The sequence below is a fragment of the Pleurodeles waltl genome, chromosome 1_2 (genome assembly GCF_031143425.1).
Source record: "Pleurodeles waltl isolate 20211129_DDA chromosome 1_2, aPleWal1.hap1.20221129, whole genome shotgun sequence".
In the NCBI taxonomy this organism is placed as follows: domain Eukaryota; kingdom Metazoa; phylum Chordata; class Amphibia; order Caudata; family Salamandridae; genus Pleurodeles; species Pleurodeles waltl.
This window is the reverse complement of record NC_090437.1, coordinates 1,169,203,120-1,169,215,757: the sequence shown is the minus strand read 5'-3', so window position 1 is coordinate 1,169,215,757 and position 12,638 is coordinate 1,169,203,120. Positions and strand designations below refer to the sequence as shown.

The 12,638-nt window shown below is 48.9% G+C and overlaps 1 protein-coding gene across 8 annotated transcripts in view; it reads right to left on the bottom strand.

The window, feature by feature from the left end:
* Positions 1-12,638, bottom strand: part of TBC1D14 (TBC1 domain family member 14) — a 490,570-nt gene that overhangs the window by 38,265 nt on the left and 439,667 nt on the right. For all 8 annotated transcript variants that reach the window (XM_069203187.1, XM_069203189.1, XM_069203206.1 and 5 more), the window contains one exon: positions 504-762. In XM_069203187.1, coding sequence (XP_069059288.1) covers positions 504-762 — 259 coding nt within the window. The remainder of the gene's footprint in view (positions 1-503; positions 763-12,638) is intronic.

Here is a 12,638-nt window from a genome sequence, read left to right as displayed (position 1 = left end):
TGGCTAGTGGCAGCAGCAACAAAATGTCTTGTCCAGTCGAAAAAGGAAATGGAAAGTGGATAAAGGTTTGTACCTCATTTCTCCCAAGATCTGCCAACACAGGTGTTGAGGTCAGACCACCACAGTTGGCTTGGCAGTAAGGCACATCCAAATCTGTTTGGTAGTAAGGGTAGCTTTAGTCCCGCTGTCAGCCCCTATTCCCAATGTCACTGTCGAGGCAGCTGGAGATTTTGGTGGAGTCAGTGGGACTCAGGGAATTTCACCTATGGGACCAGCAACATTTAAATTGGGTGGGTGGACCGCCAAGGTGCCAGCGGGACTTTACCACCAAGATCTGAATCAAGCCCAATTCATTTCTGTAACAGAGTATTACTGAGTGTACATTTAGATGCTGTTCTTATTATCCAAATTATTATTGTTTTAATATTTGTATGAGCTCTACCCTCTCATCCAGTTTTTACTAATAAAAACAGCACACGTATACATTATTTAAGAAAGATTACCTGAGCCCATTTCTTATTCCGACTCTGCATCTGAATTGAAGCAATACATGTAAACAAGTCTTCTGAAGATAGGTCCTCTGGTAGTTTAGTTAGAAACTGGGCTATGTGAATAAAATCCATTTTGGTCACAATGTCTTCAAAAAGTTTTAAGATTCCCAGGGCTGTGCGAAAAAGGAACTCTTCTCCATCCCGACAGAAAACATCCCACACTCGACAAGCCAAGTCTAGAGGCAAAGATTTGCTATACAAAGTGAAAATCCTGGAAAAAAAAAAGAAAAAAGGCTTAAGCACGTTACTGAGTACCTGTAACACTGACAAAAACAATTGTTCTGGCTTTTGCATACACAAATGTTTTGGGGTGCTGCACTGGTGAGGAGTTAGTTTTCAGAGATTATCAATTTTAGGACTGCCTTGTGTCAGACTCAGCAGTCATGTTTTGAAACTGCATTTCTCTCCTGCAAAGCTTCATGGACATTTACGAGGTATTTAGGTGATTTAGGGTTTATGTTGTGCTGTGCTAGCAGGTACTAGTTTCACATTCAAGGTGTGTCAATCCAAGTAGCCTTTAAAATCCCTGCCTTTATGGCCATGCAGAATCACACAGGGGCCTTGATGGCATCCTTTGAATATCCCTGATCCAGTATCTTTCTCAAACTGTTCTAAGATTGCCTCCTTACCTTACCTCATCTCAGACTGCTGTGAAGCGTGCATCAACAACCCCCAATCCAACTGGTAAATTCTAAAGCCAACAGATATCAATTTATGGTGTTCACAGCTGATGACAACTACACTGATTTAACAGTCGATGACTGAACACTAGGTGTCAAACTGCCATTGTTTCATTAAACTATGTGCTCTTGCAACTGTCCATAGCCCGAGACACAGAGCCCCACTAGTGAACTGGTTGTGACCAGTGTGTAGATTTCTTGGCCTGGGATCTTATTAATGGAAAGAGTGCAATCACAGAAAGGGGAGTGTTGAGTCTCTAGGATAAAGATCTTTACGCAAGGTTAAGTAATTTGTTCTTCTGATACAAACTTCTAGTGGCAGAATCCTCACCTTTTTAATAGATACCAAAGTAGTACCTATTTGGATGCTGGGCTATGATTGGACTTAAACCACAAAGCCCTGCAGGAGCAAGTGAGCAAAATCCCCCCATCAGCGAACCAGACTGTCCAGGTAATAGTGCTGTTAACATATGGAGGGGAACCAATGTAGCCGCCTGGCAAATGTACAAGACATGGACTCCACGTACCAACACAGTGGTAGCAGCTTTAGCCCTGGAAGAATGAGCACACATCCTTCCTGAGGCTGCTTTTTGGGCCAGTTCGCCGCAGATCTTAATGCAAAGCCCAATCCAATGGGAGATGGTTTCTTTCTGTATAGGCTTGTGTAGGAAGTTGGCTCTGTATGTGCTATTTCAAAGTAAGGAATAGCATGCACAGAGTCCAAGGGTTCCCCTTAGAGGTAAAATAGTGGTAAAAATAGATAATACTAATGCTCTATTTTGTGGTAGTGTGGTCGAGCAGTAGGCTTATCCAAGGAGTAGTGTTAAGCATTTGTTGTACATACACATAGACAATAAATGAGGTACACACACTCAGAGACAAATCCAGCCAATAGGTTTTTGTATAGAAAAATATCTTTTCTTAGTTTATTTTAAGAACCACAGGTTCAAATTCTACATGTAATATCTCATTCGAAAGGTATTGCAGGTAAGTACTTTAGGAACTTCAAATCATCAAAATTGCATGTATACTTTTCAAGTTATTCACAAATAGCTGTTTTAAAAGTGGACACTTAGTGCAATTTTCACAGTTCCTGGGGGAGGTAAGTTTTTGTTAGTTTTACCAGGTAAGTACGACACTTACAGGGTTCAGTTCTTGGTCCAAGGTAGCCCACCGTTGGGGGTTCAGAGCAACCCCAAAGTCACCACACCAGCAGCTCAGGGCCGGTCAGGTGCAGAGTTCAAAGTGGTGCCCAAAACACATAGGCTAGAATGGAGAGAAGGGGGTGCCCCGGTTCCGGTCTGCTTGCAGGTAAGTACCCGCGTCTTCGGAGGGCAGACCAGGGGGGTTTTGTAGGGCACCGGGGGGGACACAAGCCCACACAGAAATTTCACCCTCAGCGGCGCGGGGGCGGCCGGGTGCAGTGTAGAAACAAGCGTCGGGTTCGCAATGTTAGTCTATGAGAGATCTCGGGATCTCTTCAGCGCTGCAGGCAGGCAAGGGGGGGGTTCCTCGGGGAAACCTCCACTTGGGCAAGGGAGAGGGACTCCTGGGGGTCACTTCTCCAGTGAAAGTCCGGTCCTTCAGGTCCTGGGGGCTGCGGGTGCAGGGTCTCTCCCAGGCGTCGGGACTTTGGATTCAAAGAGTCGCGGTCAGGGGAAGCCTCGGGATTCCCTCTGCAGGCGGCGCTGTGGGGGCTCAGGGGGGACAGGTTTTGGTACTCACAGTATCAGAGTAGTCCTGGGGTCCCTCCTGAGGTGTTGGATCTCCACCAGCCGAGACGGGGTCGCCGGGTGCAGTGTTGCAAGTCTCACGCTTCTTGCGGGGAGCTTGCAGGGTTCTTTCAAGGCTGCTGGAAACAAAGTTGCAGCCTTTCTTGGAGCAGGTCCGCTGTCCTCGGGAGTTTCTTGTCTTTTCGAAGCAGGGGCAGTCCTCAGAGGATGTCGAGGTCGCTGGTCCCTTTGGAAGGCGTCGCTGGAGCAGGATCTTTGGAAGGCAGGAGACAGGCCGGTGAGTTTCTGGAGCCAAGGCAGTTGTCGTCTTCTGGTCTTCCTCTGCAGGGGTTTTCAGCTAGGCAGTCCTTCTTGTAGTTGCAGGAATCTAATTTTCTAGGGTTCAGGGTAGCCCTTAAATACTAAATTTAAGGGCGTGTTTAGGTCTGGGGGGTTAGTAGCCAATGGCTACTAGCCCTGAGGGTGGGTACACCCTCTTTGTGCCTCCTCCCAAGGGGAGGGGGTCACAATCCTAACCCTATTGGGGGAATCCTCCATCTGCAAGATGGAGGATTTCTAAAAGTCAGAGTCACCTCAGCTCAGGACACCTTAGGGGCTGTCCTGACTGGCCAGTGACTCCTCCTTGTTGCTTTCTTTGTTCCCTCCAGCCTTGCCGCCAAAAGTGGGGGCCGTGGCCGGAGGGGGCGGGCAACTCCACTAAGCTGGAGTGCCCTGCTGGGCTGTGACAAAGGGGTGAGCCTTTGAGGCTCACCGCCAGGTGTTACAGCTCCTGCCTGGGGGAGGTGTTAGCATCTCCACCCAGTGCAGGCTTTGTTACTGGCCTCAGAGTGACAAAGGCACTCTCCCCATGGGGCCAGCAACATGTCTCTAGTGTGGCAGGCTGCTGGAACCAGTCAGCCTACACAGATAGTTGGTTAAGTTTCAGGGGGCACCTCCAAGGTGCCCTCTGTGGTGTATTTTACAATAAAATGTACACTGGCATCAGTGTGCATTTATTGTGCTGAGAAGTTTGATACCAAACTTCCCAGTTTTCAGTGTAGCCATTATGGTGCTGTGGAGTTCGTGTTTGACAGACTCCCAGACCATATACTCTTATGGCTACCCTGCACTTACAATGTCTAAGGTTTTGTTTAGACACTGTAGGGGTACCATGCTCATGCACTGGTACCCTCACCTATGGTATAGTGCACCCTGCCTTAGGGCTGTAAGGCCTGCTAGAGGGGTGTCTTACCTATACTGCATAGGCAGTGAGAGGCTGGCATGGCACCCTGAGGGGAGTGCCATGTCGACTTACTCATTTTGTTCTCACTAGCACACACAGGCTTGTAAGCAGTGTGTCTGTGCTGAGTGAGGGGTCTCTAGGGTGGCATAAGACATGCTGCAGCCCTTAGAGACCTTCCTTGGCATCAGGGCCCTTGGTACTAGAAGTACCAGTTACAAGGGACTTATCTGAATGCCAGGGTGTGCCAATTGTGGATACAATGGTACATTTTAGGTGAAGGAACACTGGTGCTGGGGCCTGGTTAGCAGGGTCCCAGCACTCTTCTCAGTCAAGTCAGCATCAGTATCAGGCAAAAAGTGGGGGGTAACTGCAACAGGGAGCCATTTCTTTACACAAGCCCCCCCCAGCCCACAGGCCAGGAGACTCAGCCCAAGCTGGGAGAGTCTTCCTAGTCTGTCAGGCGAGGAAGAGTAGGAGAAATAGGCTGGTTAGTTGCAGGGCCTACTCTGCCTTACATCCTTCTGTTCAGGTCATTCCCTTTGGGGAACTGACCTACTTCCACAGTGATAGGACCTAGTCTGAATTGCCTCTTGTCTGCCTCTTCAATGTCTCCACCCATTCTTTCTATTTTGGTCTTAGAGGTATCCACCTCTGCTAACCTTATCTTGGCCAGGGTTACCCCTAGCTTACCCAGAGAGGTTACCCAGAGCTGGAGTAACCCCACCATGACCAATAGGGTCAGGGGGCCTAACTTGCTATTTGGCATGGGGTCAGACCACCATGCTAAGGATAGTGCAGCCATAAAGGCTAACACCCAGCAGAGGCCACTGACAGCTGTCAGTGCCCAGAACCACACCTTTAGCTCTTCACCTAAAAGGGAAGGGGCTAAGTTACAGGCCTCTTTGGGTTCAGGTTGCCTGTCTGCTGTATTAGAGTGGGGGGTTACCACATCTTGTAGTAAACACCCTTCTTCCACTCTTTCTTCTGTTAGCTGAGGAGCCACCCACTCAGGTTTAACAGTTGCCTGACTAGCCAGGACTTCTTGTGGGTCAGGTTGGACTTTATCAGGGCCATTTTTGGAGTTCTCCCCTACTGGAGCAGAATCTCCTTGGCTTGCTGTAACCTTGGCTAAAGGTTGTCCACCCTTCCTACTCTGTTTTCTTTTCTTCTTCTTCTGGGGCCTGCTTGCATTTACTGCAGAGGCAGGACTTCCAGAATCCTTGGGAGAGGACTGGCACTGGACCAGTTCCTCTCTTGGGCTCTGACTAACCTCTGGGTAGTCATTTCCAAGGAGACAATCAAGGGGGAGGTCTGTACTGACTACTACCCTTCTCCAGCTAAGAGTGCCACCCACTTCTATGGGCACTAAAGCCACAGGCCTCTTAGTGACCCTGTCTAGGCTAACTCTTACCCTGGCAGTCTCACCTGGGATGTACTGGTTTGAGAGCACCAGCCTGTCGTGCACAATAGTGTGACTGGCACAAGTGTCTCTCAGGGCAGTGGTTGGGGTTCCATTCACCAGTAGGTGGTGGAAGTGTCTACTTCCCTCTGGAATCTCCAACTCACCTGTTGGGCCCTGTTTCCAGTTGAAGGCTAGGAAGACCTCCTCATCTGAGGAGTCATCTCCCATGGCTACACTGGTTACCCCAGGAATTTTGTTCTGGGGTTTGTTTTTGGGACAAGAAGTGTCCTTGGTGTGGTGCCCAGACTGTTTACAGTTGTGGCACCAGGCCTTAGTGGCATCCCAGTTCTTACCCTGGTACCCACCTTTGTTTTGGGTTGTGTCTTGGGGCCCATCCACCTGTTCTGGTTTTTGGGGGCCTACAGAGGACTCTTTTTCTTTGTTTCTAGTGTCACCCACTTTCTCCTGGGGAGTTTTTGTAACTCCTTTCTTTTGGTCACCCCCAGTGGAAGTTTTGGTTACCCTAGTCTTGACCCAGTGGTCTGCCTTCTTTCCCAATTCTTGGGGAGAAATTGGACCTAGGTCTACCAGATACTGATGCAACTTTTCATTGAAGCAGTTACTTAAAATGTGTTCTTTCATAAACAAATTATAAAGCCCAACATAGTCACACACTTCATTTCCAGTTAACCAACCATCTAGTGTTTTTACTGAGTAGTCTACAAAATCAACCCAGGTCTGGCTCGAGGATTTTTGAGCCCCCCTGAATCTAATTCTATACTCCTCAGTGGAGAATCCAAAGCCCTCAATCAGGGTACCCTTCATGAGGTCATAAGATTCTGCATCTTTTCCAGAGAGTGTGAGGAGTCTATCCCTACACTTTCCAGTGAACATTTCCCAAAGGAGAGCACCCCAGTGAGATCTGTTTACTTTTCTGGTTACACAAGCCCTCTCAAAAGCTGTGAACCATTTGGTGATGTCATCACCATCTTCATATTTTGTTACAATCCCTTTGGGGATTTTTAGGATGTCAGGAGAATCTCTGACCCTATTTAAGTTGCTGCCACCATCGATGGGACCTAGGCCCATCTCTTTTCTTTCCCTTTCTATGGCTAGGAGCTGCTTTTCCAAAGCCAATCTTTTGACCATCCTGGCTAACAGGGGGTCATCTTCACTGGAGTTATCCTCAGTGATTTCAGAGGTGTTGGTCTCTCCTGTGAGGGAACCAGCATCTCTGACTATTATTTTTGGAGTCAGGGTTTGAGGGACCCTGTTCTCCCTAGATAGGACTGGTAGGGGGGAATTTTCCTCCAAGTCACTATCCTCTTCCTCTGAGTTGCCACCCTCAGAGGGGTTGGCCTTTTCAAACTCTGCCAAAAGCTCCTGGAGCTGTATTTTGGTAGGTTTGGGGCCCATTGTTATTTTCTTTATTTTACAGAGTGACCTTAGCTCCCTCATCTTAAGATGGAGGTAAGGTGTGGTGTCGAGTTCCACCACAGTCACATCTGTGCTAGACATTTTGCTTCTAAAAGTTGGAATACTTTTTAAGAATCTACAACTGGTTCTAGAATCTAATTCAAACTTTTACAAACTTTTAAACTCTAAAAGAAATGCTAAACAGGATCTAACACAAGGCCCTAGCAGGTCTTTTAAGAATTTAGAAAACTTTTCAAATTGCAAAAATCAATTTCTAATGACAATTTTGGAATTTGTCGTGTGATCAGGTATTGGCTGAGTAGTCCAGCAAATGCAAAGTCTTGTACCCCACCGCTGATCCACCAATGTAGGAAGTTGGCTCTGTATGTGCTATTTCAAAGTAAGGAATAGCATGCACAGAGTCCAAGGGTTCCCCTTAGAGGTAAAATAGTGGTAAAAATAAATAATACTAATGCTCTATTTTGTGGTAGTGTGGTCGAGCAGTAGGCTTATCCAAGGAGTAGTGTTAAGCATTTGTTGTACATACACATAGACAATAAATGAGGTACACACACTCAGAGACAAATCCAGCCAATAGGTTTTTGTATAGAAAAATATCTTTTCTTAGTTTATTTTAAGAACCACAGGTTCAAATTCTACATGTAATATCTCATTCGAAAGGTATTGCAGGTAAGTACTTTAGGAACTTCAAATCATCAAAATTGCATGTATACTTTTCAAGTTATTCACAAATAGCTGTTTTAAAAGTGGACACTTAGTGCAATTTTCACAGTTCCTGGGGGAGGTAAGTTTTTGTTAGTTTTACCAGGTAAGTACGACACTTACAGGGTTCAGTTCTTGGTCCAAGGTAGCCCACCGTTGGGGGTTCAGAGCAACCCCAAAGTCACCACACCAGCAGCTCAGGGCCGGTCAGGTGCAGAGTTCAAAGTGGTGCCCAAAACACATAGGCTAGAATGGAGAGAAGGGGGTGCCCCGGTTCCGGTCTGCTTGCAGGTAAGTACCCGCGTCTTCGGAGGGCAGACCAGGGGGGTTTTGTAGGGCACCGGGGGGGACACAAGCCCACACAGAAATTTCACCCTCAGCGGCGCGGGGGCGGCCGGGTGCAGTGTAGAAACAAGCGTCGGGTTCGCAATGTTAGTCTATGAGAGATCTCGGGATCTCTTCAGCGCTGCAGGCAGGCAAGGGGGGGGTTCCTCGGGGAAACCTCCACTTGGGCAAGGGAGAGGGACTCCTGGGGGTCACTTCTCCAGTGAAAGTCCGGTCCTTCAGGTCCTGGGGGCTGCGGGTGCAGGGTCTCTCCCAGGCGTCGGGACTTTGGATTCAAAGAGTCGCGGTCAGGGGAAGCCTCGGGATTCCCTCTGCAGGCGGCGCTGTGGGGGCTCAGGGGGGACAGGTTTTGGTACTCACAGTATCAGAGTAGTCCTGGGGTCCCTCCTGAGGTGTTGGATCTCCACCAGCCGAGACGGGGTCGCCGGGTGCAGTGTTGCAAGTCTCACGCTTCTTGCGGGGAGCTTGCAGGGTTCTTTCAAGGCTGCTGGAAACAAAGTTGCAGCCTTTCTTGGAGCAGGTCCGCTGTCCTCGGGAGTTTCTTGTCTTTTCGAAGCAGGGGCAGTCCTCAGAGGATGTCGAGGTCGCTGGTCCCTTTGGAAGGCGTCGCTGGAGCAGGATCTTTGGAAGGCAGGAGACAGGCCGGTGAGTTTCTGGAGCCAAGGCAGTTGTCGTCTTCTGGTCTTCCTCTGCAGGGGTTTTCAGCTAGGCAGTCCTTCTTGTAGTTGCAGGAATCTAATTTTCTAGGGTTCAGGGTAGCCCTTAAATACTAAATTTAAGGGCGTGTTTAGGTCTGGGGGGTTAGTAGCCAATGGCTACTAGCCCTGAGGGTGGGTACACCCTCTTTGTGCCTCCTCCCAAGGGGAGGGGGTCACAATCCTAACCCTATTGGGGGAATCCTCCATCTGCAAGATGGAGGATTTCTAAAAGTCAGAGTCACCTCAGCTCAGGACACCTTAGGGGCTGTCCTGACTGGCCAGTGACTCCTCCTTGTTGCTTTCTTTGTTCCCTCCAGCCTTGCCGCCAAAAGTGGGGGCCGTGGCCGGAGGGGGCGGGCAACTCCACTAAGCTGGAGTGCCCTGCTGGGCTGTGACAAAGGGGTGAGCCTTTGAGGCTCACCGCCAGGTGTTACAGCTCCTGCCTGGGGGAGGTGTTAGCATCTCCACCCAGTGCAGGCTTTGTTACTGGCCTCAGAGTGACAAAGGCACTCTCCCCATGGGGCCAGCAACATGTCTTTAGTGTGGCAGGCTGCTGGAACCAGTCAGCCTACACAGATAGTTGGTTAAGTTTCAGGGGGCACCTCCAAGGTGCCCTCTGTGGTGTATTTTACAATAAAATGTACACTGGCATCAGTGTGCATTTATTGTGCTGAGAAGTTTGATACCAAACTTCCCAGTTTTCAGTGTAGCCATTATGGTGCTGTGGAGTTCGTGTTTGACAGACTCCCAGACCATATACTCTTATGGCTACCCTGCACTTACAATGTCTAAGGTTTTGTTTAGACACTGTAGGGGTACCATGCTCATGCACTGGTACCCTCACCTATGGTATAGTGCACCCTGCCTTAGGGCTGTAAGGCCTGCTAGAGGGGTGTCTTACCTATACTGCATAGGCAGTGAGAGGCTGGCATGGCACCCTGAGGGGAGTGCCATGTCGACTTACTCATTTTGTTCTCACTAGCACACACAGGCTTGTAAGCAGTGTGTCTGTGCTGAGTGAGGGGTCTCTAGGGTGGCATTTTTCTGCTCCAGAGAATCCTACTAAGAGCTGACTGTCCACTCCATGTTCTTAGGTATGATCAAGATAAAAGCTTAGAGCGCTTTTGCGGTCCAAATGGTGGAGCCTTTCCTCCTGCTTAGAGGGGTGAGGTGGAGTATAAAACACTGGCAAGGTAATGTTTTGACTTACGACAAATGGCATCACAACTTTAGGCAAGAAAGATGCATTTCGCAAAATCAACTTGAATAAGGTGGTGTATGGTGCATTAACACAGGATGGCTTTGGCCCAGCCGGTTCTGATTTTCCTGAGAACTCAGGCAAGAGTGGGATCAGTGGAAAGGAGCCTCAAGTTCCATTTGATGCAGACAGTGTCTCAGAGTGAGAGACCCCTTGGAAACTCTAATGTGCAGAAGTACTGACATTGCACATACTCAGCAGTGGCGAACAGATCTAGCCAAGGTTTCACCATTCGAGAAAGAGACCTCAAGCATATAACTACCATTTGTGAACTGCTGGGCGCCGATGACCGATCTTGTCTGCACACACACTCAATTATCCTGCCAGATGGTTGACACCACCAGAAAATTTCTCTGGTGGACCAGCCATTCCTAGAGGCGCAGGGCCTCATGGCACAGCGTATGTGACCCCTCCCCACCCTGTTTGCTACAGTACCACAAGCTGTTGATGTTGTCTGTGAGCAGCCTTTCCTTAACGGCTAGAAGAAAGGCTTTTAATGCCAAGCTAAAGGTCCGTAGGCTCTAGAAGGTTGATATGGAGCAGGGACTCTGCCGGAGACAAGTGGCCTTTGATCTCCACCTTTCCCAGGTGACCACCCCAATCATGACGCAATACATCGGGCACCACTGTCAGCTCTGGCTGGGGGAAGTGAGACGAGTCTGCCACTGACCCAATCGAGAACCAGCAACTACCACTGAGATCTTTGTCAGACTCCTCCAAAATCTGAACGTGGTTGCAGAAGTCTCCGTGATGAACAGTCCACTGAAAATTCAGATCTCATTGCAGGACCAACATATGCCACCTGGTGTGTTTGACCAGCAGGATAAAGAAGGTCCTCAGTCCCAGCAGCCTCAAAGTCGATCTCACTGAAATCCAGGACTGAGGCAGAAAGATCAGGATTAAAGCTGTGTCAAGACCGACTCTAATGAAGGGGAGTGTTTGAGAAGAAGTCAGGTGTGACTTCAGGATGTTAACAGTGAACCCCAAAGATAACAAAAGGTTAGCCATCATCTGGAGGTGGTTGATGACTGACTGTGGCAATCCTGCCTTCAACAGCCAGTCATCAACATAGGGGAAGACTGTAAACCCTGACCTCCAAAGGTGTGATGTTACCACCGCCATTACTTTTGTGAACACCAGAAGGGCACTATTGAAACAAAATGGGAGGACAGTGAATCGAAAATGCTCCTGTCCCACTCCGAACTACAAATAGTGCTGATGGGCCTGTCGGATGGGTATATGGAAATAATCGTTCAATCTGCAGGAGGCCACCAGCCAGTCTGCAGGTTCGAGGGCAGTCAACACCTGGGCCAGTGTGAGCATCTTGGACTTTTCCTTCCGGAGGAAGACGTTGAGAAGGTGCATGTCTAAAGCACAGCTGAGGCCTCCGTCCTTACTGGGCACCAGAAAGTAGCTGAAATAACAAACTTCCTACTTCTTGCATAGACACTCTCGTAATAGCCCCTTTGGCTGAATGGACTACTTTTTGCCACAAAAAAAAGGTTGCCCTCAATCAGTAACGTGGGGTGGGTTTGGGGTTTAGTGGAAGGTGCAGTGGCAGAACAATTTTCAGGACCCAACTCTCCGATGTTATGGCATGCTAACCCAGCAAGATTTGTCAGATCTTGCCTCCCACTGAGTGGCTATACTCCACCAAGGGTACGCTAAAAGGGTAAGGTCCGTGGTGGGGGACCAGTGAAATGGGTGGCCCACTGACCTTAACAGGAGGGGTGGTGGCCACCACAGCCTCAACCACAAACCTGCTCAGCACCCTGCTGATGTTGGATTGGCTGACGTCATGAGGGTGCATCTGCAGCAGCAGCAAAAGGTGTCATAGGGCTCAGGTGGTAGGTGAGGAGGGGAAGATAAGCACAGGAAGCATACTGTGGCCCTATTCTCCCTGCACCACTCGAGTGTGAAATCTGCTTTGCCCCAAACAGCGAGTCCCATCAAAAGGCATGTCCAAGAGAGAAAAATGAACATTGCCTTAAAAAACAGCTGATTGCAGCAAAGCATGGCAGCAAGACACGTGCTAATGGATCGCTTGATGGAATCGCTTGTGATCAAGGCACAATGAATTGCGAACTTGTCCATGTCACGACCGTCTTGTTAGTTGGAGGCGCTCAGAAACACAAAGATCAACTTGAGCCACTGAATCAGTAAGGGCGTGGGAATAGCGCCCCAGGAAGCAGTTGCATTTACAGATCTAAGCACCAAGCTGGTGGATGAGAAGACTCGCTTTCCAAACATCTCCACCCATTTCGATTTCCTGTTGGGGAACTAGTTGGGAATGTGTTTGCATTAGTCCTGTTTATAGACACCTGCACCTCCAAGTTTTCAGGAGAGAGGTGTGATGATAAAGACACAGTGTTACCCGGGGCACGGCAGTGGTGCTTGTAACCCAGTGGATAACCAGGGGGGCCAGAGAAAGGTTTGGCCCCCAATACGTTATCCGTAAGTGCCTCATTAAAAGGCAAGAGAGGCTCAGTGGACTTTTGCACCAGCACATTGGTCTTTACCTTCAAGGTAGGGAGCTGGTGGTCAAGGGCGATGGCTGCTCTACACATTACCATGGTGTAAGTAGTACTCTCCTCAGTGGCAGGACCAGTG